Source organism: Myotis lucifugus, unplaced genomic scaffold (assembly GCF_000147115.1).
Source record: "Myotis lucifugus unplaced genomic scaffold, Myoluc2.0 scaffold_172, whole genome shotgun sequence".
NCBI lineage: Eukaryota > Metazoa > Chordata > Mammalia > Chiroptera > Vespertilionidae > Myotis > Myotis lucifugus.
In genome coordinates, this window is record NW_005871220.1 from 2,582,333 (window position 1) to 2,607,217 (window position 24,885).

The following is a 24,885-nucleotide window of genomic DNA, read 5'->3' on the forward strand; positions in this document are numbered from 1 at the left end:
TCTTAAAATAAAAAATGTTTATTTAATCTTTATAGTTGAAAGTATTACACATGTACCTTCCTCCCGCCCCCCGCCACCCCCCCCCCCACTGACCTCTTCTAGCCTGCCCTGCCCCCAACCCCAAGCCTCCACCACCCTATTGTCTGTGTCCATGGGTTATGCATATGTGCCTACAAGTTCTTTGGTTGATCTCTTCCCACCCACCTCCCCACCCCCACCTTTCTTCTGAAATTCATCAGTCTGTTCCATGTTGCTGGATCTGTTTTGTTCATCAGTTTATTTTCCACATATGAGTGAGATCATGTGATACTTGTCTCTCTCTGACTGGCTTCTTTAAAAATGTTTACAGTCGTGTCCTTTTAATATTTATTATTTTGACCTTGGAAAGGCTGTAGGTTATTCATTTAACAAAGATTTGTTGAATGCCCACTATGTCCCAGGCTCTATTCTAGATGTTAAGATATAGCATTGAACAAATCAGACAAAATACGGTATTATTTTAAACCTCATAGAGATTCAGTTCTAAATGATAGATGCAGATGATAAAGATAGATGCAGATAGATACATATATGATGAAGAAAAACAAAACAGTTATAACGGGATGGAAAATGGCTGAGAAAGGAGTGAGGGGGGCCAGAGAAGATCTCTTAAGAGCAGTGGTGAAATGAGGTGGAGAAATAAGTCATGCATATATTTCCAGGTGGAGGGAATGGGCAAGTGCAAAGGCCCTGGGGCAGAAATGTGATGGACGTGCTATGATGAAGAATAGAAAAAGGACAATGTAACTGATGGGAGGATAAAGTGGTAGAAGATGTGGTTGGAAGGGTGGCCAGAGGGCAAGGCCTTGTAGGCCATGGGAAGATTTATTCTAAGAGTTATTGGAAGCCTTTTTTATTTATTTGTTGTTTGTTTGTTTGAGGGAGGGGGAGGAGTGGTGATTTATGATGTAATCTTTTTAGAAGGAGGTATGGAAAATAGACTGGATTGCAAGGGGGCAATTTTAGGATCTCGTGAAGCAATCCCATACCACAGGAATAATGGCTATTTCCTTCTGTTCCTATAAATGACTGCATTAAAAATAACATTAATGCCAACTTAAATTTCATAATCTTCATCTTGTGATTTCTCTCATGTTGCTGAAATGTTCCTGTTTCTAATTTACTGATTCTGTCAACAAATATGGCTGATATTGAGCACTGGGGTTTAGGCTCTGGACATCCTAAGAGTAATAGCTGGAGTATCAAGTGTCAAGGATTTCACAGTTTGACTTGGGACAGATACATTAATTATTAAGGTTATGACCTATTCATGTTGGCTCAGTGCATAGAGCATTGGCCTGCAGACCAAAGGGTCCTGGGTTTGATTCCGGTCAAGGGCATGTACCTCGGTTGCAGGCTCCTCCCTGGCTTCCTTGTCCAGGACTCCAATCCAGATGTATCTTGCTCCAAAATTCTGCCTTTACACACTGTGCCTACTGCCTCCTCTGCTAACGGATTCTTTGTAACCTGGAGCTACTGGACAAGGAATACAGGGCCTTAGGTATGAAAGGACCCCATGAGCCTTAAAATTGCCCCCTCACAACCCAAACCTCTGTTTCATTCAGGTCATCAAACATACTTAGAGTACAAATAACATTTAAATATGAGTTAGTTGTTTATTTTTAATGAGATGTTCATTTTCTGACATGATTGTTAGTCATATCAGGCCTGTTTGATCTTCGTCAAGGATTTAAATACTTTCAAGGTTTTGTCTGGAAGCAGCCAAGATACAAATGTGTGTAATGACAGGGATGTTGCCTCAGAATCCTGATGGGCCAGCTTGCTAGCCCCAGTGTGCAGGGGCAGTATGGTGTAGTAGCTCAATTAGCGCTCTTAGAGTCAGGAAGATTGGAGCTGGAGCTTTACAGACCCGGCTTGCTAACTCTTAGCTTCCATTTTCTCATCTGTACAACTGCAGTAATCATGGTACCTACCTCCCAGGGTTGATGTGAGCTTTAGTGCAAGTAAAACATTTAGCGTTGTCACTGACAAATAGTAAGTGGTCCATAAATACAGTTGCACCTACTGAAGACTTAAGAGAAGGGAATGCCCGTAAAAGATTTTGGGATCTTAGAATTGAAGCTGAGTAAAAATCACAACACAGCGAGGGAGCTCCATTCATGCATGCATTCCTTCATTTGCTCGTTCATTCACATCTCCCCTGCATGTCGAACGAACTTAGAGTTGGGCACACAAAGGTGAACATGTTACAGAAGGAGACACAGCCCCTGGCTTTCAGCTGCTCAAAGTAGACTCTACCTAACCTATGCTTTAAAGTCCACTAGTATATATGTCTTGGAAGATAAGCTATCATTGTAAAAGGTGTGGCAAGCTACATTTGAAGCCCTGAATGGCACACAATCAGAGAGTTGATGGTCCTTGAAGTGTCCTTGGAGAAACAGTCTCCTGACCCTGAGGAAGGGTTATATTAGATGTCCACAGGAGACCCCATTTCCCTGTTGTCACCCCATGGCTCTAGCCACCAAGGGCAAAGATGTCTCCAAAGAAGGAACCACGACACCATGACCTAGAGAGATGGTCTCAGGACAGAAAGCAGGATGGAGGGGAAAACAGCTTAGGAAGAAGACTCAAGAGAGACAGGTTAGGGCAGGGGTGGGCAAACTTTTTGACTCGAGGGCCACAATGGGTTCTTAAACTGGACCGGAGGGCCGGAAAAAAAGCATGGATGGAGTGTTTGTGTGAACTAATATAAATTCAAAGTAAACATCATTACATAAAAGGGTACAGTCTTTTTTTTTTTTAGTTTTATTCATTTCAAACGGGCCGGATCCGGCCCGCGGGCCGTAGTTTGCCCACGGCTGGGTTAGGGTAACACTTAAGAGCACAGACTTGAGCATAAGACAGAGCTCAGGGTTTAAATCCATGGATAGTTGCTTAACTTCTCCAAGCCTGATTTCTCATATTTTAAATGGGAATATTATAATATTTATTCGTAAGTAGTTGTGCCAATATATTTCACATGGTCTATCTTTGTGAATGACCCATGTGCACTTGAAAAGAATGTATATTCTGCAGCTTTGGGGTGAAATGTTCTATAAATGTCAATTAAAGCCATCTGATCCAGTATGTCCTTTAGAGCCACTGTTTCCTTGTAAATTTTTTGTCTGGAAGATCTATCCAGTGAAGTCAACGGGGTGTTAAAGTCCCCTACTATGCCTGTGTTGTTGATGATCTCTCCCTTAAAGTCCTCTAGAGATTATATATATATATATACACTTCTATATTAGATGCATATATGTTTACCAGGGTTATAGCCTCTTGTTAGATCAATCCCTTTAGTATTATGTAGTGCCCTTTGTTGTCTCTTGTGATGGCCTTGATTTTGAAGTCTATTTTGTCAGATATGAGTATTGCTATCCCAGCTTTTTTTTCTTTTCTATTTGCATGGAAAAAAATTTTCCATCCCTTCACTTTCATTCTGTGTGTGTCTTTTGTTCTGAGGTGGGTCTCTTGTAGACAGCATATAGTTGGGTCATGTTTTTGTATCCATTCAGCTACCCTATGTCTTTTGATTAGAGAATTTAATCCATTTACATTTAAGGTTATTATTGATAGGTACTTATTTATTGCCATTTTAATTCTGTAGGCCTAGGTTTCTCTCTCTATTTCTTCTTCTCATTACAGCAGCCCCTTTAGCATTTCTTGTAATGCTGGCTTGTTGGTGATAAAATCCTTTAGCCTTTTTTTGTCTGGGAAGCTCTTTATTTCACAGTCTATTTTGAATGATAGCCTTGCTGGATATAGTAATCTTGGTTTCAGATCCTTGCTTTTCATTACCTTGAGTACTTCATGCTATTCCCTTCTGGCCTGTAGAGTTTCTGATGAGAAATCATATGATAGCCTTATGGGAACTCCTTTGTAGGTAATAGTTTGCTTTTCTCTTGCTGCCTTTAAGATTCTGTCTTTGTCTTTAATTTTTGGCATTTTAATTATGATGTGTCTGGGCATGAGCCTGTTCAGGTTCTTCATGCTTGGGGTTCTCTGTGCCTCCTGAACTTGTGTGACTTTTTCCTTCACCAGGTTTTGGAAGTTTTCTGCCATTATTTCTTCAAACACCTTCTCTATGCCTTTCTCCCTTTCTGCCTCTTCTGGCACACCAACTATGTGAATATTGTTATGTTTCATGTTGTCCCACAGCTCCCTTAGGCTGTCCTGTTTTTCAATTGTTTTTTTCTTTTTGGTTCTCTGATTGAATATTTTTCTACCCTGTCTTCTAATTCACCAATTTGATCCTCAGCTTCCCCTAATCTGATGTGTATTCCTTCCTATGTGTTTTTTATTTATGCTATGTCATTCTTTATTTCCATTTTCATAGCTATATGCCTTTTCTCATGCTGTTGAGCATCTTTACCATCGTTATTCTGAAGTCTATATCAGATAAATTTATCTCCATTTTATTTATCTCTTCTTCTGGAGAATTCCCTTGTTCTTTCATTTAGGGATTGTTTTTTTGTCTCCTCATTTTGGCTGCCTGTTTGGCTTTGTGACTATGTATTAGGTTGATCTGCTATGGCTCTCAATCTCTAGTGCAATACAGTGTCAAATGCTGTTTCTGACTAATTAGATCAGGCAAAGACTCAAAGTCTCCAAAGACTGCCTCTGCCTGCAGACTGATTAGATTCCATCTTGAGTAGCCTTCAGGCAATGGTCCACAGGTGTGGTGAGAGTTTTTCCAACAGGGTGAGGCAATTGCTTCTGCCTGGAGGCTACTTGTTATTCTCAGCCTCTTAATGGGCCTCAGCACTCCACACCATAGGGCAAGGTATTTTCCAATAGGATGGGTCAACTGTCTTCCCCCAGGCAAAACTGCCTGGATAGCAAAAGTCTGTGTGAGAAAGATGACCTCAGCAGTGTGAGGGAATGACAGCACAGGAAACCAGGATGTCTGCCTTCTGAGCCCTAACCTCAGAGCTCCCAATCCTGGCTTTTGCTCACACAGCTCCAATCCCCCCTCCCTCTCTCTGCTGGAGCACAAGTGGCTGCACATGGAATTTTGTGTGTTGGCCCTTTAAGAGGATGCCTGCATTTCTAGCCAGATGTCATATGGGCAACTTTCTCAGTTCTGGTGCTCTCTGCTGGGATTAGACCCCAAAGTTCTCATTGGCAACCCCCCACAGCTGAGATATCTCTCCAAAACTTCCACTGCTGTCTATGGGAGCCCATCCAGCTCTTTCGCACCTTCGCCCTTGCTACCAGTATGTGGTCTCCACTTTCTATCCTTGGTTATCAGGATTCTCTCCAGCTAGTCTTCCATTGATTATTCAGGATTTTTTTTATATTTTAGTTATAATTACAGTTTGGTCCTTGGAGCCTGTCTGTGAATCATCCACTTACTCCACCACCATTTTTAATCTCTCTTAGTAACTCGGTTTTTGTATTTGCTTTGACTACATTGCGAATCGTTGTGGAAGATAAAATCTAGATGCATATGGGAGAGTCTGTAATGATGTGAGTTTGCAGAATTCATGTGTGTCACCATCAAGGGAAGCATTTTGCCCCTTCATCCCTGATGGGCACGCAGGGTCGCTAGCCAGGACTGTCCTAGCATCTATAACGCAGAGTGTGTGAGAGCAGTGACTGCCCCTCCCAGGTCACCGTGTGGATCCTGACTCTCTCCCTTCTCCTGGCAGGCACTTTCTCTTTAAGACCTCCTCTGGAAGCACACCCCTGTTCAGCAGCTCTTCTCCGGGGTACCCTTTGACCTCAGGAACCGTTTACACGCCGCCACCCCGCCTGCTGCCCCGGAACACCTTCTCCAGGAAGGCCTTCAAGCTGAAGAAGCCCTCCAAGTACTGCAGCTGGAAATGTGCCGCCCTGTCCGCCATCGCCGCCGCCCTCCTCCTGGCCATTCTGCTGGCCTATTTCATCGGTGAGTGGGGAGCCAGCTGTCTCTGTTCAGGGGAGGAGGGAACCAGGCCCTCTGTTGTCTTCACAATGTGCTTGTTGGCTCCTGAAAGACGTAAGAGTGAGTGACAGACGGGAGTGATTTTTCCCCTCCTGAAATCCATTTCTATCTGAGGCGTTTCTCCGTGATTCTAAACGACAGTTCTCATATGTGAACTTAAGCATCCTTGCTATATTCTTTCTTGGAGATCACCTGAGAATTGTTGTTCCTACAAACCCATCCCTCATTCCCAAAGTAGCCTTCTAGTCTCCTCCATCACTGGATTTTAACCCAGGTGTATGCTCTGAAATTCATGAGCACTGGTTAACTACAGCCAAAAATCAAAGAGAAGAAGAATAGTGATCAGCATCTCTGGGAATAAACACCACATGCTACTGAATCCGAATCAGGTCCACCTCCCATGCCAGCTGTGCCTCTGGGAACTCTGAATATGACTTAGGGTAGCAGATTGGCAAAGTTGCTGGGGTATCTTTTTTCCCATGCCAAGGATGTTGGTTTGCATCCTTGGGGTGCAGCCTGTGTAACTATGGGAAGCAGTGAATGCCAAGAGCTTAGGGGCAGGGTGCCACATGCATGAGAGCATCCTGGGCTGGACACAAAGCCCATTCGTGGCTCCTGGCCCCGACAGAGAGCCCCTGCTGCCACTCTGTCAACTGAGCCTGCCAATGGCAGATCTCCTGGCCCAGGCAGAGGCCACAGGGACATTTGTGAAAGTTTATTTGAAACACGTGGCGGTTCTGGCTTGGTTTCAGGGCAGTGATGATCGGCCTCCCCAATTTGTCTGTGCCATGTTGCGAAGCAAACCTAGAAAACAGCAAAAGGAGGCCAACTCCCAAACAGCTCCCAACATTTATGTAGAAACCCCTCCCACAGAAGAGGGGAAAAGACAGCCCTGCGCATGCTGGCTTTGCCCCTTCTCTCTGGGGAGTGGGACTCACACACCTCCTCCATCCTCAGACAGCCAGTATGGGGCCTGCCAGAGAAGGACTGGTCCAGGAGTCCAATCCCATTCTTCCCAAGCTTGCCTGATGGCAAGGGAGGGTGACTGTGCACCCCCAGAGATCTTAGACCCTGACCACGGCCGACCATTACTAGCCCAAAACTGATGTGAAGTTTTCACTCTCTCCCCTAGTATCCGTGTGCTCATCTTAAAATGGAAAAATAAGTTTCACATTCCTTACCGGGCGCACCTCTCAGCAGTACCCTCCAAACGTGAGAACACTGACATCCCGGGGAAAGGCACTGTGTGTATCTGGGGCTTTGCAAACACCTTTGTGCTCTAAACCCATCTCTCTAGGGGCAGAGGTTCAAGTCCTGTCTGCCTCTCACTTACCTCTTGAAGGATGGAGCAATAGGTTGACTTGAAGGAGGGGGAAGGGCATCTGTTACACCCTCAAATCACTTGCGTACCCGTTTTTGTGTTGTTAGAGGTAGTTTTATGGGCTTCCCCAGATGATTGTTCAGTGGAAGTGAACTGAATTGCCTTCGGTTGCCTCTGGGGTTGTTGCACGATTCGGCTTTATGTCAGAAACTTCAGAAAGGGTCCATGAGCTCACTTCTCAGGCTTGATGTTCCGCTGGGCTGGTGGGCACTGCCAGCCACTGCCAAGACTGTCCTCGGCGTACCTCCTCCTCCACTGGCAGGAGAGAGATAGATGGCTACTGCCTGATTTATTGAGCTTGATAGTTAAAATATAATAGCTTTCTGTAGGGCGATCACATAAATGGGACATCGTATAGGGAGCGTTTAATGTTTTAATCGGGTGTGTAACTTGTAAATGATGGATTAGGAAACATATTTATTCTCAGTCTTGAGGCTACTGGAAGCTGGACCTGAGCATCTAAGGATGGTTTATTAGGTTATAATCCATCATCTCCTATTATGTATGCTTTAGGTAAGAATGTGCTCTGACCCTGGAGTATTGAAGAATAGTTTAATGACTCAAAATGAGTGATGTAATGAGCCAATTTACCCAGCAGCAATGGGGGAGAGCATGGAGCCATGGGGGCTACTCTCCACAGGTGATGGCAGGTCTGCAAGCGTGGTGGGAGGTCAAGACCGTGAGTTCTGATCTTGACCCCAGAGACCCCTTTCTCCTCAGCCTTCACAAAGTTGCTTTCCTTGTGGATCTTGGTTCCCTAAATGAAACGTGGGAACAGGGTGGTTATTTATGTGCAGAAACTCTGAAGTATGGTGAGGATTAATTAATGTGGGTGACTTTGAAGATGAAAAGCAGTATATTATTAATTACAGAGCTTCAGGGGCATACACAGAGCATTGCAAACACAGAGAAAAGTGCTGTCGGGAGCAGCGAGGGGTGGTGCCTACCTAGAAACAACCTTCGGGGAAGGAGGGAGAGGCAACACAAGGGCCAAAGCCCATTCTGGTCCATGTGGGACTCTGTGTTCCAGTAGAACATGACAGGTCCTCCGTTGAAGCACCGGCCCGAGGGCATTTATGGACAGGCCTGCCAGGAGCGGTGACCATGGGTCAAATGAGCTTGTTTGCATGTTCCAACCCATCAGAGGAGACTTTCCAGAAATGAGTAATCTGAACTCGTTCAGCCCCATGACGAGTTCTCCCATAGATCCAGCATGTGGGTGGTGTCGACGCAGGATAGCGTCAGCTCTCCTGGAAATGGGAAAAGGTGGGGCCTTTACCAACTCAGGGAAGGACCCTCGCCCCTAGTCCCCCAGTTCCTGATCTCAGAGCTGGGGTCAGCAATCTTTTATGATATACTCTCCATTTGATTCCCCCAGTGTACAGAACACCCTGGAATAAATTACTCTGAGGAGCTGCATGAACCACTCAGGGACCATTTGAGGCCTCATGCGGCCTCTGGCCCACGTGGTTCCAAGGGAATACCAGTTTAGGAGAAGCTGGAATGCAAGGGAGCGTCCCTCTTAAGAAGCTATCTACCATCCTTGGGCAGCTCAAGGACTTTCATTGCCAGCAACACCAGAAATCCCTCTAGATCCCGAAATTTCTGAGTTGTATGAGCAGCATAGAGCTCCTCACCTGTGTTATGCTGACTACACTGTGTGTTTATCCTTACCGTGTACATAACAAGAACAGGTTAGAAACTTTCCCATTTAAAGCATGTTTATATAATTATGAAATTTGAACCATACCCACAGCCCCCAACACACACTCTAGCAGAACATAAAATTGGTGCCACCAGCATGGCCCAGTGGTTGAACATCGGCCTATAAACCAGGAGGCCACAGTTCGATTCCTGGTCAGCGTGCATGCATGGATTGCAGGCTCAGTCCCCAGTGGGGGGCATACAGGAGGCAGCCGATCAATGATTCTCTCTCATCATTGATGTTTCTATCTCTCTCTCCCTCTCCCTTCCTCTCTGAAATCAATAAAAAAAAATTTTTTTTAATTGGCACACAACAGTCATTTGACAAGAGTTGATGCTGAGGCCCAGAGCATCTAAGTCACATGGCTAGTTAGCTGCAGGGTGGAGACTAGAGCCTTGGTTTCCTGATGTCGGGTCTAGCATCTTTGCCCTGACTACTCTCTCCTAAAGTTTACAGTTGGCCATATTCTCCAAATGCTGCCTCAAACCTACATGGCCCTGAATCATCTAACACCTTGGGCAGCAGCCAAGCCTCCTCAGTCTCCTAACCCGCGTCCCCAGCACCCAGCAGCCTTTCTCTGTAAAGAGTGAGGGAGTAGGCATTCTCGGGTTTGCGGGCCATGCAGTCTCTGTCACAACTGCTTGTTGTTAAGCAAAAGCAAACAAAGACGTAAACAAATGGGCATGCTTGTGCTCCAAGAGACTTCAGTTACGGACACTGAAATTTGAGTTTTATGTGCTTTTCATGTGTCAACCAATACTATCCTTTGGATTTTTTTTTCAACCAGTCTGAGTGTAAAACTCTACCTGTTTAGCCCAGAGGGTTTTAAAACCATACAAACAACCAGGTGGCAGACAGGATTTGGCCCACAGGCCACAGTGTGCCAACCCCTATCTGATTATATTACTCTTCTTTTCCTAAGATTGCCTTTTCAGAGTGTTTTCACCTTTACAAAAGGGGGAAAAATGTTTTCAAACTGGCTACGTCCAACCGTATGTCCGCTGTAGGTGGGCAGGTGATTGACATTTTATGACATTGCATTCCCATTTCACAATGAGTAATTACACCTGCCTTTCTGACCCACTCCCCAAACTCAAAGAAGAAAGCCACTTAGTTGAAAATTTTGTGTAGGATAAGGGTTCCCATCTTAACAGGCTGCTTCACACGGTGCTCCAACGCAGATAAAGTGGAATTGTCTTGCAATGTTGCCCTGTATTCATTGTCCTCCATCTTCAGTTAAACCCCATCTTCCTGGGCAAAACCTTTGCCTGTTCAAAATCACTCAGGGCCTGCTGCCTTCTCGCCAAGGGTTTCCAACAGGTTGTAACAGCGCTGGGTCATTGAATAATGTCATCGTTTTCTGGCCCTAGGTTAATGTTTCCTTACAGGGCACCAAAGTTTTTGCACAGCTTCACCGCAGCAAGAAGAAAGAGGCTTGCAAGGTATGACTTTGCTGTTTAAATCCAGATAATCCTAGAAATTCTAGATGAGAATCCACACAATAGCTCAGCGTGACTCCAGCCTCAGCCCATCCCCCCTGAGTTAAAAACATACACAGCGTAACTGACAAAACTCCCCACCTGGTTGAGAAGGAGGGAGGCAGGGGGCAGAGAGAAAGATAAGCATTTGTGTCATCCTAAATTAGTTTTCAGCTCTTCGGATCTCTGCCAAACTAAAATACGTATATATAGTAGAAAGTCACCTTGTCTTTTTTCACTACGGTAATTCCTGCCAAATGTGAAACACTGTGTTTTAAGTCAGCTGCTCAGCACTGTCTTCTGACACGCTCGCTTTGATCTGGGAAGAACGCAGGCCATCAACATGTCAGGATGTTAAAAGTGCAGTAATTTGGGGTGCTTTCAGGTTTTGGTGTTTTTTTTTCGAAAACAATGAGGGATTATTTTCTATGGAAACTAAAAGCTTGCAATGTGCTTAAAGTTGCTACACTTGAAAATTGATATGTTGAGACTCAGACTGATGAATCCTGTGTTCTCAGCTGCTATTTTGTGTGTATTCCCGTCTCACTGAACAGAGCAGGTTTGGGGGAAACAAAGAAAATGACAGAAAATGATGAGAACAGCACACTTACCTGGCAGCCTTTGTGAGGACCCAGCCTGGAGGGGAAATTGGTCCTCGTTCCAACTCCCTGCTCTTTGTCCAGAGAGATGCTAAACCCCTCCCTCCCTTGTGAATTCCAAATCATGTATTTACATCTTAGTATCTAAGGGGCAAAATTCTAATGATTAAATCCAGCAGATAGCATGTCCACCCAACTCCAGGCCCAAATGGTCAAACCTCGCAGTTAGTCACACAAACAAAAAGAGAACTGCCCACAAGTAAGCCAGGGGACCAGTGAGTGGCAGCTTTTTTATCTATTGGATATGCTAATGTGCTTTAAATATATATATGTATATATACTAGAGGCCCGGTGCACAAAAATGTGTGCACTCGGTGGGGGGGGGGGGAGGGGGGTCCCCCAGCCCGGCCTGTGCCCTCTCGCAGTCTGGGACCCCTCGGGAGATAACGACCTGTTGGCTTAGGCCTGCTTCCGGGAGGCAGAGGGCAGGCCCAATTCCTAAGTGCAGCCCCTGGTCAGGCTCAGAGCAGGACCGATTGGGGAGTTGGGGCGCCACCCCGTCCTGCACAGAGCAGGGCGGATTGGGAGGTTGCGATGCCACCCTCAGTCACGCTCAGGGTAGGGCCAATTGGGGGGTTGGGGCACCGCCCCCTGTCACACTCAAGGCAGGGTCGATGGGGAGGTTGCGGCGCCACCCCCTGTCACGCACAGAGCAGGGCCAATCAGGGGGTTGGGGCGCTGCACACTGTCACACTCAGCCTCGCCGCTGAAAACATCGATAGAATGTTGCTAAAGCCCGGCTGAATGAAAGCCGGTTTCTGGGGTTTTGTTTAGCTTCTTATTTGCAACATAGTACATAGTTGCTTAGAGTTGCAGCTGAGAGGCCGGCAGCGGCAGGCGGGGAACGTTGGAGTCCGCAGTCACTGGAGCAAGCAAGCCTCCCTGGTCGCTTCAGTGCATGGCTGCCGGCCGCCATCTTGGCTGACAGTTAATTTGCATATACTCACTGATTAGCCAATGAAAAGGGTAGCGGTCGTATGCTAATTACCATGTTTCTCTTTTATTAGTGTAGATCATTTCAGAAAGGAAAGAAGAGGGAGAGAGAGAAACATCAATGATGAGAGAGAATCTTGATCGGCTGCCTCCTGCACACCCCACACTGGAGATCTAGCCCACAACCTGGGCATGTGCCCTGACCGGGAATTGAACCACAATCTTCTGGTTCACAGGTCAGTGCTCAACCACTGAGTTGCTAATGTGCTCTTAACCAGGTAATATGTCCTGTCAGTGCCCTCACATAGGTGAGCCTTTGGCAGTGGGACTGCCACGTCATAACTGTACACCTGATTTCAAAGGTTTTGTCAGTTTACAGAAAGTCAAGTAAATAATTGGGGGGGTGTTAGGGGGGGTCCCTAATCGCCTAGCAGACACATGGCAATGTTTGTATCTCATGTTTGACATTCAGAAAAGATGAGTTCCTCCACTGAGGTGGCATGCCTTTGTCATCCCTCTAAGACACCTGTCAGAAATCAAGGTAGTCAGCCAACATGGGCTGTCCATCTTCGTGGGCACACTCGGTGGATGCAAATGAGGAAGCAACTTTTGGTCCTGACTTTGTAGAGCATCTTGATGCTAAACTAGGGAGGAAGAAGTGAGTAGTTGCTACAACCCCAAGTCCCTCGAGGACAATGACAAGGAAACAGGGTACTGATATCAGCTGCCAACCCAGGACTTTGTGTCTCCCCAAAGTACATGTTAGGTGAAGGGTGTGGCGGGTTCATCACCTGTGCATCTATCCTTTGATCACCATTCTGGCCTCAGTCCTGGACTTTCTCTGGAATAATTCTCTCTCTAGCTGCCTGCCAGTCCAACAGCTGTAATGGGAGGCTGTGACATTACTGTCCCCCTCCCCACACACTCTATTTGTTTAACTGGAGTACTTAGGGCAGTCACCAGGACCACAGATCCCCATGTCTTGAGTCGTTCGTTTGTTCGTTTATTTGTACTTGTTCCAGGATTTAGGATTCTGGGCACAACTTCAAACGTACTGTAAATAGATATTATTTCATTCTGTGTTTTGCCTATAACAACATTGCAGTTCTTGCCTTGCCGTGCTAATTAGAAAAGAAGCAACTTGGTGTAATGGGAAGCACGAACATGGGCTTTGGTGTCAGAGAAACTGGGTTCAAGTTCTGATAGATATACTTAAAAGCCATTTGACTTTGGGCTTGCTATTTAATCTCCCTGCACCTAGGTTTCCTATCCAAAAAGGAAAATGGGGATAATTCCTACCTGGAAAAGATGTTTCAAGTAATACATACAGACAACTTTTCTTCAAGTTCCATATGTCATCATATGTGGGAAGTGTCATTACTGTATGTATTCTCAAGGAGAGAAAAGGTTTCATTCAAAATGTGACATGACTTCTTAGCATTTCAAATTTTTATTTCTTTTTTTTTGGAAAGAGGTAGACACAGACCACCTGTGACATGATTTCTTAGCACTTAGAATTTTTATTTCATGTTTTTGGAGAGAGGTAGTCACAGGCCAGATGGATTGATGCACAGTCATGTGACTAGACGGGTCCACGGTCACGCCAGCAGACCAGTGTGCTGCCTGGCTGATTGTGAGAAAGCACCAATTAAGACGTGTATTCTGATTTCAGAGATGTGAAAATGTGAAAAAAATAGTCGAGTCTTAGAATCATGAGCTACAGGAGTACCTAGCACATGGTAGCCTAAAAGTAAAAGGTCAAAGTGAGAGGCAGCAGCCTTCATTTGAGATTAAAAATAAAAGGCTACTCAGAGAGCACTGATTCAGGCAAAAACCCAAATGGTGATCCCATTAGGTGACAAAGTCAATAGAAGGGAGACATGTTTAATTTCAGCCCGGGAGTCATCAGTCTAGTCATCATAATATCTGCTTGTTTGCCATCCCGCCTGACAGTTCTTTGGGGCACAGTGTCCTTTAGGCCCAGTCCAGAGGCTATTTTGTCCTGTTTTAACATTCCGAAGCTTTGAGGCATAAGACACACAAGGCGGTTCTTCTGGGGTCGCAGCTCCGGCTCCATTTTAAAGTAGCTTCATTTATATTATTTTTCATATGCAATAGAAACTCAACTAAGTGGAGTTATTGTTATTATTGTATTGGCTACCACACTCCCAGGCCAGGTCCAGTGAGAAGTATACTGACCCAGGTTCTTAGGGTCATTGCATCCCCAGAGCAGTGCCTGGTGCCTTGTAAGCAATTGATAAATATTTGTTGGATTAATCAATGCTGTTTAGGGGTAGGGCTGAGTTGGACCATTTGTGGAAGACGTTATGAAGTACCCAGAATCCCCGCCCTGTTTCACTTGTTCCTCCATGAAAAAGGGACGTTTCTGGTTCCCTGGTGTTCTAATTGCCTCTCTTCCCAAATTACATTTCCAAGGTAGAAAGTGTTGAGGCAAAGGAACATTGGCGGGTGGGGGAGATGCGAAAGCAGCACAGCTAAGCCCTCTGGCAGGAATCTGCGCCTCCCTGAAATCGAGGGAGCTCCTGAGGGAAGCTGGGAAGTGTTTGTGTCTGGCATGTGGCCACCGTTTGGCACTCACATTACCAAAGTGTGGCAGGATTTAGTTGGAGTTCAAGGTGAAGAAGCAAATAATGGCATAAATCTGAAAGTCTGTTGGCTGCTTCTCTGTAAATGAGGATGTGCTAAGAAATGAAAGCAATTGCTCCAAGGCACCAAGTAGAGAAAGGAACTATTATATGGTGAATTAGGTCTGTGAGCACAAGTAATACGGAAGCGCTTGTGCTCTGCATTGCCCTGCTTAGTTCTGTGGCCTCAGACAACAGAAACTTGACCCAAAAACGAACTTTCATAGCATTCATGTTTCTCTTAAGGTCACCGTAAGCCAGGCTTCCTGTGTCCTTTATTGAAAACTCAGTTATAGAAAATTCATATTTTGGTTGTTAAGAATAGACACCCAGAACTTTTGCCTGAGCCCTTTGCTCATCGAATAAATCATTTATTAAATTGATGGCTCAGAATAAGCATCATCTGCATTAGGAGAGCAGATGATCCGTGAACTGTATTAACATGCTTAATATTACCGTAAAAAAAAAAAAAGGGGCAACGCGTTGCATATTTCATTTATTTTATTTTTTATGTTATCAACTTGTAGCCTTAAATAAACATGTCAACATTGGAGTGCTTCAGAAAATATAACCATACTAAGCTACATGTTGATAAGAAAAGAGCTTCGCTGAAGAAAATATTGTCTTCCATTCTTGCAACGAGAAAGAAATGGATAAGAAGCACAATATGGATCCTCTTTCGAAGGCTTTTCCTTCCTATAAACCAAAGCTACGGGCCAGAAGGGAGGATCGGCTGTGCCTCCGGTCTTTGCATTTCTTTCATCGTGACTTTCTTCAGGGCGGGCTGTCAGGGAAGGCCTGTCCATTGGGACGGGTTTTCAGTGGAACCAGGTCATTGGTGGGAAGATTTGTGCCAACATGTTGGGCACTCCCTCAGAGACGCTGATCTCTGTGAAAGAGAGCCACGGTACCTCGCTTTGGCCTTTGCAGTCATGATGCAGTTCTGTCCGTTTGCTTACTTAGATTACACCATGAGCGTTTGAGAGGCGCATTAATGAAGTTTAGATTAGCCTTGCTTCTATTCCACAGGGGAAGGTAAGTGGCCGTGTGTCAGATGCATCCTGTTCTTCGGGCCACGATAAACAAGATGACATCTTTCAAGGGAGTTCCGTGAGCCTTTGAATCAGATGTATTTTTTGAAACCGGTTTTAAGGCCACCTTATGCCCCAGATTCTGCAAACGTCGACTTCTGGGGCGTTAGCTAAGTTAGAGTACATGTGTTTAAACTTTCTTTTAATGAGATTTGAAGACTTGCTGAATCTTGAGAGAATTGTGGGTTAAAGACTTTTTTTCCCCCATGAAAAAAAAAATTCTTGTGACTTTGTATATTAATTTTATGTGTTAATTATTTTACATTAATTTAATATGTATTCGGTGCATTATATAAAGTTTATGTTTTTCCATTGGGCAAGAAATTTTATTTAGGCAAGTGATTAGCCAGTCGCATGGTATGCTGGAATCCGCTGACTAGTCTCAGAATCTGGGACATTTTTACTTGAAATGTTTTTCCTAGACCTAGAGTCTAATAAGCAACCCCATAAAATAGTACAGTTAATAGGAAAGCTTAGAGAGCCTGGATAAGTTATGGTTTGCACAAGCGACCCATGCCATGGTGTTAATCAGGCACACACAACAGTGATAGAAGGATTCTGAGTTTCATTTTTCCCAATCCATCAAGACACAGAACCTTTTATTTAAAAGCTTTTATTAACTCATCGGTATGAATCAAAGGTCAGTCATTTTTCCCCCCTAGAAATGTGGAGTGATCTAACAATGAGAAATTGAGGATATTTGGGTCTATTTTTATCCAATCTGTTTTTGTGAAATGAAGGCATTATCTCCTCCTGAATTTACATTAGAAACTGTAAAGCTTCTGCCCTGGTCAATGTGGCTCAGTTGGTTGGGTGTCATCCCATTCACCAAAAGGTTGCTGGTTGGATTCCCTGTCAGGACATATGCCTGGATTTTAGGCTCAATCCCTGGTAGGGAGCTTGCAGGAGGCAGCCGATTGATGTTTCGCTCTCACATTGATGTTTCTCTCCCTCTCCCTTCCTCTCTCTCTAAAAATCAATTTTAAAATCTTTTAAAAAAAACACCTATAAGGCTTCCAAAACGAAAAAGAAGCCAGCCTGTAATTACCTTATACTTCTTGGGACCACAGCAATGAAGAGTGAAGAGCCAAAGAAAGAAGAGTAAATACTAAGAGTGGAATAATATTAAGACGAGAAGTAAGACAGGGGCATAAGAAACTGAATAGAATAATTACAAACATTCACTAGCAACACAAACTATGAAATACCATAAATTCAACCAGGATAAAACATGAAACAATTAAAAGACACAGCTATGGTGAAAAAACGACCCTCATCATAGCAAAGTACATGCAGTCTTCCGCACGATTTCCTGAACCAGTAAGTCCAGCCGAGGTAATGAGATGAAAAGCAATCCCTGAGAATTGCTTGGAGGTGCTGTTTCACCACCTCATCCGACATCATTAAACTTTTGGTTCCCTCATGAGCTACTTAGATAAATAACAGTGGACAGCTCAACATTTATCCAAATAAACCAGAAAGCCACCATGATAAAGGAAATTGAATTTATAGACACGGCAGGCTCTTGCCTAATAGATGAGAGTAATGTGTCTAATGTTGAACATCAATCTATATTTCAAATAAAGTGTATGAAGTGGGGGGGGCCTCTAAAAAATACCTCCTACAAAATCATTTCTCAGGTTGGTTTTCTCCGGTCAGGTCTAATTGATATCCATGTAATTCCGCTACAATCTTTGCTACTGAAAATGATGCAAGAGCTGGAAAGAATGGCTGTGCATGTTGGTTCCCAGGAGAGTGCGGAAAGTTGGGGGTTAGAGATCACTTTTTTGTTTTGTTTTGTTCATCCTCACCTGAGGATATTTTTCCACTGATGTTTAGAGAGGGTAGAAAGGAGGAGGAGAGACAGAGAGATACATTGATGTGAGAGAGACACATCAACTGGTTGCCTCCCACATGCACCTCGACTAGGGCCAGGAATCAAGCTTGCAACCGGTACATGCCCTTGACCAGAATCGAACCCAGGACCCTTCAGTCAATGGGCCAGTGCTTTATTCACTGAGCCAAACTGGCTAGGGCAGAAATCACTTTTTATCTTCAGATGTGTTGTCTTTGGAATGACCCTGGAAGTCAGGGAGTGAGTACATTTGTGTGTGTTTTTAATCAGGTGAGGGCATTTTCTAAAGTCTTCTTTTAGATCTTGATCAAAAACTGACAGGAGGGAGGAGAATTATTTTATACCAGATCCCTTCTCTGCCTTATCTTGCCAGGCTTCATGGTGTAAGGAAGGTCCAGTGGGGATAGTTGAGATTACCCTACAATTTTAGCTCCCAATCAAATTCAATGGATTTATGAACTAGCATCATTTCAGAGCATTTCCTAATTCCTAATCAGGCAAGTCTTGGTCTAAGACAGAACATGGATATTGTCAGTGTGATAGGAAGTCTTCTTACCCAAGTCCTGGCTGATGGGAGAGCAGGGGGTGCAGAGGAGTGGGGCAGTGCAGACAGGCAAAGGGATCTCAGCCCCTCTGTTCGGCATGTAAATGGTACCCACACAGTGCTACTCCCATAGACGCTTTCCCACATGTTCTGGTGAGGAACTTTTCTTAATATGTGTGCATTTTTTAAATATATATTTTTATTGATATCAGAGGGGGAGAGAGAGATAGAAACATCAATGATAAGAGAGAATCATAGATTTGTTGCCTCCTGCACACCCCACACTGGAGGTGGAGCTGACAACCCGGGCATGTGCCCTGACCGGGAATCAAACCGTGACCTCCAGTTTCATAGGTTGACACTCAACCACTGAGCCATGCAGCTGGGCAATATATATGAGATTTAATGAAATGTTGTGATGGGTAAATTTGGTCTGACTTTAAGGAAACCCACATCTGATCCTGTCCCCAAAGGTTTCATCTCTCCCAGTGTTTGTCTGCACTGTTTTTCCCCTCCTCTCCTCTGGACAATCCACCTGTAAGTATCCTGGAGGGCAAGTCGCCAGGTTTATCTTGCTCCATCATGTTTAAATTTTTAAAAGGAAAATATATACATTACAGTGAATTTCAGGCTTTTAACAAATTTGCTGGTCTACCGATCTACATCGTTTCCCCATCTCTACTCCCCCCACCCCAACCTTGGTTCTCTAGGTGGAGGTCACTGGGGTGAGAGTGCTGCCTAGTGCCTCGTGCTCCCGCTCCTGTCTGGGAGGAAATAGCTCTACTTTTTGTGTAAGGATGCAGACGCTGATTGCATGGTATTTTATTCCTCTCTTCAAAACTGACAGAATTAAGCCTTCTGGAAAGGTCAGCTGACCCCCAGTTCTATCTGTAGCGTAGTGAAATACTACTGATGGCTTGTTTTAATGTCAGAGGAAATTGGAGAGTGGACCCAACTGAAATATCCCTGACTACGTTTCTCTAGAAGGAAGAAAAGCATTGTCCATCATGTGTGTCTGACTCAGGGATTTATTAAACAGGCTATGCACCCTACCCAGGGTGAATGCTGTCAAAACACGAAGAAGGGGAGAGAACACCCAGAGATCACACGGAAGCCAAGCCCCAGCTCTTCCCATAATCGCGGAACATCCCTGCTGATCTTGCCCACACCCTTTGTAATTCTTTCTTCCTCACACACTACTGCCTCGCTCCTCCCCAAGCCCTTCCCCAAATCCCCCCCATGCCTGTGTCTCCCACAGTATGGCCAAGCAAGACAACAAAACACAAAACCTGCTCATTCAGAAGACACCCAGAGTGAACTGAATCGGCCCTTGGCTTGTTGTTTCTCCATTCAAAACTCACTTAGCAGGACGCAGATATAGCAGGGGGTTCTTGGAATGGCTGGTCTGGAATCTCTCTCGGTGGAAATGTAGAGAGAGACTCCAGACATGAACACTGACTGGGTGTGAATTGCAGAACAACAGAAGGATTCTTTATATTGGGCAAGTGCTATCTGATTTATCTGATTGGCATTCATGGCATAGGCCAAGTGGCGTGTAGACCCTAACACGCAAGGAATATTTTTATACAGAGGGAGAAGGGGAAAGAACCGCAGGAAAAAGCAAGCAGGCACAAGAGGGGAAAAAGATGGGAAGGCGTTCCTGTGAGTAACTGGAGTATGTGTGGCGTATATTTTTTTCTAGGAATATACAGGGAGAAGGAGGCCAGATGAATAGCTGAAGAGAACTGTAGCTTCCCCTGGCTTCTGTACAAGAGAGACCCGCATGCTCACACCACCGGCCCAGTGACTAAATGGAAGCCCAGGCCTCCTGGTCGGCTCAGATAATCCTCTGACTTAGATTAAGCTAGTTCTTATGTTTCCACTGGATGATGAGGCTACAGTTTTAGCCCATCTGTTCACCGCCCTGTTCCCGGCATCCTAAGAGACTACCCATTTATCTCCGAAAGCCAAAGAGGGGGAGGTGAAGCCAGTGGCCAGGACAGATTTCTGTAATGCTACATGGGAAGGCGTAGCATCCACCCTGATCCAGGATCGTGGACGGGTCCGGCAGTCTCAGCACACGCGGGTTACCGTGGTGTCGTGACGGAAGGTTTCCCGTTTATGCCTAAAGGCTCTCTGCATAGAAAAGAATTTTGATTTGGGGCTTTTAGGCCTTTGAAAGAGTAACACTGACATGCTCTCCCCGTAGCCTTGGAATCCTAAAATAAATAATAGAAAAATTGCGATTTATAATGTAATTCCCAATACTAACTGGGCCCCGCTGCCTACATGAGTAATAAGCTTCAATAAATGTGTGACAGGCACAAGGCTCTTCAGTATGAAGAGTAGTGAGGCCTCAGAAATAGAAATAGGTTTTTCATTATATGAGGGATTATGTTCGGCCTGACGGTGGAGCCTGTTCCCAGGGCCACAGCTGCATTTTCTCCTGCGGTTGAATTAACTGGTAATGGCGAACCGGGCCGTGCAGCCCGAGACAGCCATTTGGTTCAGGGAAGGGAGAAAGGTCTCTTTCTCCCACTTAAACCAGGATTATCATTGTTCACAACACACTTTCCCTTAAACTTCTATTCGTCTCTGCTAATGAGCTGCAATTTGGGTCGGGTTCCACCTGGTGCCCGCTGAAATCTGAGGAGATGGGTAAAGAGATAGGCATGGTTTGGGGTGGTGGTTGCTGTTCTGTTTTTACCCACGTATGCTCATCAACACATGTACGGGTATTTTCCTTTTGCACATCATACAAAGTTTTACCCTTTCGTTTCAAGCAAACTAAACTCTTCATTTGATATTCCTAATACGGGAACTCAAAAGTCAGCACACCCACTCCAGGCCTGTCTCTCTCTCTCTCTCTCTCTCTCTCTCTCTCTCTCTCAACATGTCGTTGAGGAACTATTTGAGCCCATCCTGCTTCTTGGTCACCAAGGAGACTGTGAGGTCTTCAAAGATGAGTTTCAGTAGGGATTTTTTTAAAAATATATTTTATTGACTTTTTACAGAGAGGAAGAGAGAGGGATAGAGAGTTAGAAACATGGATGAGAGAGAAACATCGATCACCCCCTACTGGGGATGTGCCCGCAACCAAGGTACATGCCCTTAACCAGAATCAAACCTGGGACCTTTCAGTCCGCAGGCCGACGCTCTATCCACTGAGCCAAACCGATTAGGGCTCCGTAGGGATTTGAGAAAGGTTTGGGGATACGGGGACAGCAAGGGCCCCCATGGTGAGGGGAGTTGATGACCAATTTTGAAACAGGTTTTCTTTTTCAGACATTGTCAATACAGAATTTCCTACCTCCGTTCCTTCTTGACTCAGACAATGGCCATTGGAACTGAGTATTTCTAGGATTATTGTTCATCTGGAGCAGGAAACCTGATCTTGGTTGTAACTGCTCCTTGTTGTAAGGGTCGGCTGGGCATTGGAGGAGTCCAGCAAAGAAAGACTGGGATTTGGTTTAGAAAGTTCAGCTCAGATCCCATCCCTGGCTAAGTGGGGGCTTTGGGGAAAGACAATTCAATGCCCTCGGCCTCGTTGTTCTCAACTATAGGAAATGGTTGATGACAGTCATAATCGTGATGATACCTTTTCATAGTCTTTCTGTGTAAACTTTAGAGTAGGTATTGATATTCTCTATTATTGCCGCTCTGTGCATTCAGTCAAGAGCACACGCCCGCACATGTTAAGTTGCAATGCAGGAGTTGAGCTGTTGAAGTTCAGACAAAGTAGAAACTCCCCCGAGAGCTGGAGGAGCGGAAGACGACTGGGTGGGAGAAGTCCGGGCTGACCCAGTTCTGGGAGGGCAGAGAGGCACTGAACTAGAAACGGACTGAGAAGCATTCCAGGCAGAGGAACTCACAGCAGGGAAGGTGAGAGGGCAGAATTAATAGGCCGAGGTGAGGAGGAAATGAGGAGCTTAGCCAGGGAGGAGAAGAAGGATGCCTGCTGAAGGGCAGTGGGAGAATCCTAGGGAAGGTGGAGCAGGAGCAGGTGATGGATGGCCTCCTTATGTGATGGGAGGTCTCGTTTGATGAATTTGGCAATAGGGAGGTGCTTAAAGTTCCCAAGCGGGAGTGGAATGTGACAAAATCATGACATGATATCGTGTCAGTTAACTAGTAGATGCTCTGTACATATTTATTCACTAATTGAGTGAAGGTTCAGGATAGATTGGTAAGTGGGACAGGAAACAGAGAGGCTTTTTGAAAGGCTCTGGCAATAATCAGTGGGTGTGCGAGTTGGTGAGGACCCAGTTTAGGGAAAAAAAAAAACAAGTGAATCCGTGAGAGCCTTCTTCCAAAGAAGGAAAGACAGATTTGTCTGGTGTTGACCGTGGTGGTGAAGACAGAAATATCTAATATGCCCTCCAGGTTTCTAACTAGGATCGCTAGAGGAATGTTGTCAAGAATGGGGAAACTGCCCAGCCAGTGTGGCTCAGTGGCTGAGTGTAGACCTATGAACCAGGAGGTCACAGTTCGATTCCTGGTCAGGGCACATGCCCGGGTTTCGAGCTGGATCTCCAGTAGGGGGGCGCACAGGAAGCAGCTGATGGATGATTCTCTCTCATCATTGATGTTTCTACCTCCCTCTCCCTCTCCCTTTCTCTCTGAAATCAATAAAAATATTTTTTAAAAGAATGAGGAAACCGGAAAACTAAGAATTAGCCCACCATCTTTAAATCAGCACTCGCTTTTCTAAAAGCATGGTGAGCCAAAGCATTTTTTATTGGTGTGTAATTCTATCAGGGCTGGCGAGAAGCCATTCTTTTCTAATGCACTCAGTAAATCTCTGTGTGCGGGTTCTTTATTATGAGGGCCCTTTGATCCAATAAAACCCACCAAGACCCCTTCAGAGGCATTCACTTTGGATTTGGTCTAAAAGTGTGGAGAGAAAAAGGAGAGCAGAACTGGGTTAAAACTAACCTCAAACGGCTAACAAAACTCCTCCACCCCATCATGCTTATTTGTAGTGCAAATGCTGTGAACCAAAAAGAGGGACCAGGAGATGCCTTGAAACTCCGCAGGCCCATTTATAAACAGAGACCCGCGCTCCAGGACCCGAAGGCACTTGCCTCACAAATGCAGAATGTGGTCCCGGGCGTCAGTCGGGCCCGACGCCCTTTTTGATTTGGGGCAGTGAAGCTTCCAAATGGAAATCTTCAAAGGAGAAACTCACCTTTTGATCAGCTGCTTAGAGGCAGGTTGGAAATTATGATAAATCTGCTACATATTCACTGTATGAGCAGGTCTAGACTCTAATGCCGCTGCCTGCATCTCCGCAGATGAGGCTGACTCACTGGACCTGGGCTGAAGGGTGAGATGGATGAAGTTGGTTATGGGTTTATGGATCTGGGCAGAGAGGGCCAGACAGCAGGGAATGGGCCTTTGCCCTCCTCCCCCCGCCCTCTCTCTGCACCACACTGAAGTCTCGATTTATTTTCTAGGCATTAACGTTTGGCTGAAGTGCATGAAATACCCTCTCCGAGGCGAGGCGGCCCAAGTAAAACACAGAGCATCATGCGTACCTGGGGAATTTTAGAATTAGCTTCCAAACTAACCAAGATAATGTAGGCCCCAAAGGCACTTTAGTTTGCATTATATGGCTTGTCTGTGCGGATGGTCCAAAATTTAGTAGATAATTATGTCTCTGCATCTCTTTTTCCCTCTATATCAGTGGTTCTCAACCTGTGGGTCGTGACCCCTTTGGGGGTCAAACGACCCTTTCACAGGGGTCGCCTAAGACCATCAGAAAACACATATATAATGACATATTGTTTTGTGATTAATCACTATGCTTTAATTATGTTCAATTTGTAACAATGAAATTAGGGGTCACCACAACATGAGGAACTGTATTAAAGGGTCGCAGCATTAGGAAGGTTGAGAACCACTGCTCTATATCCTTCTCAGCTCTTCTAGTCTCCTATCTGCTTTGTGGGAGCATGGCCATGAAGCCAGACAGCCCATTTCTGTTCAGTTTTTGACCCTATGTCATGGTGGTAGTCTTGAGGGAATCCAAAAGCAGTCACCCTTTCCCAGCCAGGCTGGGTTAAGACCGCTGTCAGACCCTTGCCTTCTCCCCTTCACCCTCAAGGGAGGCAATACTGTGATGCTATGAGGACCCACCCCTGAAGCCCGTGGAGTCCCACCATGTCCCCATGCCGCCACGAGAGGAAAGGTCCAGGGTTGGGTGTCAGGTGTTGTGTGATTTCCATTGCGGTGTACACTTCCAGCAAGCCCAGCAGCGCGTCACCAGCATGGAGGGTTATTCTCGATGGCTCTTAAATTGAGTCGACATACCAGCCAGATTAGAATAATCACAGGACAATACGGCGTTATTGTCTAATAGCATCTCTGTAGCCCACGACGCTCTCAAAGCCTCTTTAAAATATAAAGGAATCTGCTCTTGGGACTCAGAGACTGGCTGAGCGTCGTAAAACATCCAGGGGAAGTGCAGAGTGGAGTCTGGAACCGAGCGAGCAGGCCCTTCACCATGGGTAAAATCGTAGGAGAACATCTTACACTACTCTTGCGCACCAACTTGTCATTTCTCGAGTGCGTAATGAATTAATGTGTGTGAATACCTTCACGCAGAGCAGCCTTTTCCTCGAGTTTCA

The 24,885-nt window shown here is 45.3% G+C and overlaps 1 protein-coding gene across 1 annotated transcript in view; it reads left to right on the forward strand.

Moving 5' to 3' along the window:
* Positions 1 to 24,885, forward strand: part of TENM2 (teneurin transmembrane protein 2) — an 881,884-nt gene that overhangs the window by 636,690 nt on the left and 220,309 nt on the right. Inside the window, 1 exon segment of the mRNA XM_023760070.1 lies at positions 5,691 to 5,929. Within this exon segment, the coding sequence (XP_023615838.1) occupies positions 5,691 to 5,929 (239 nt within the window).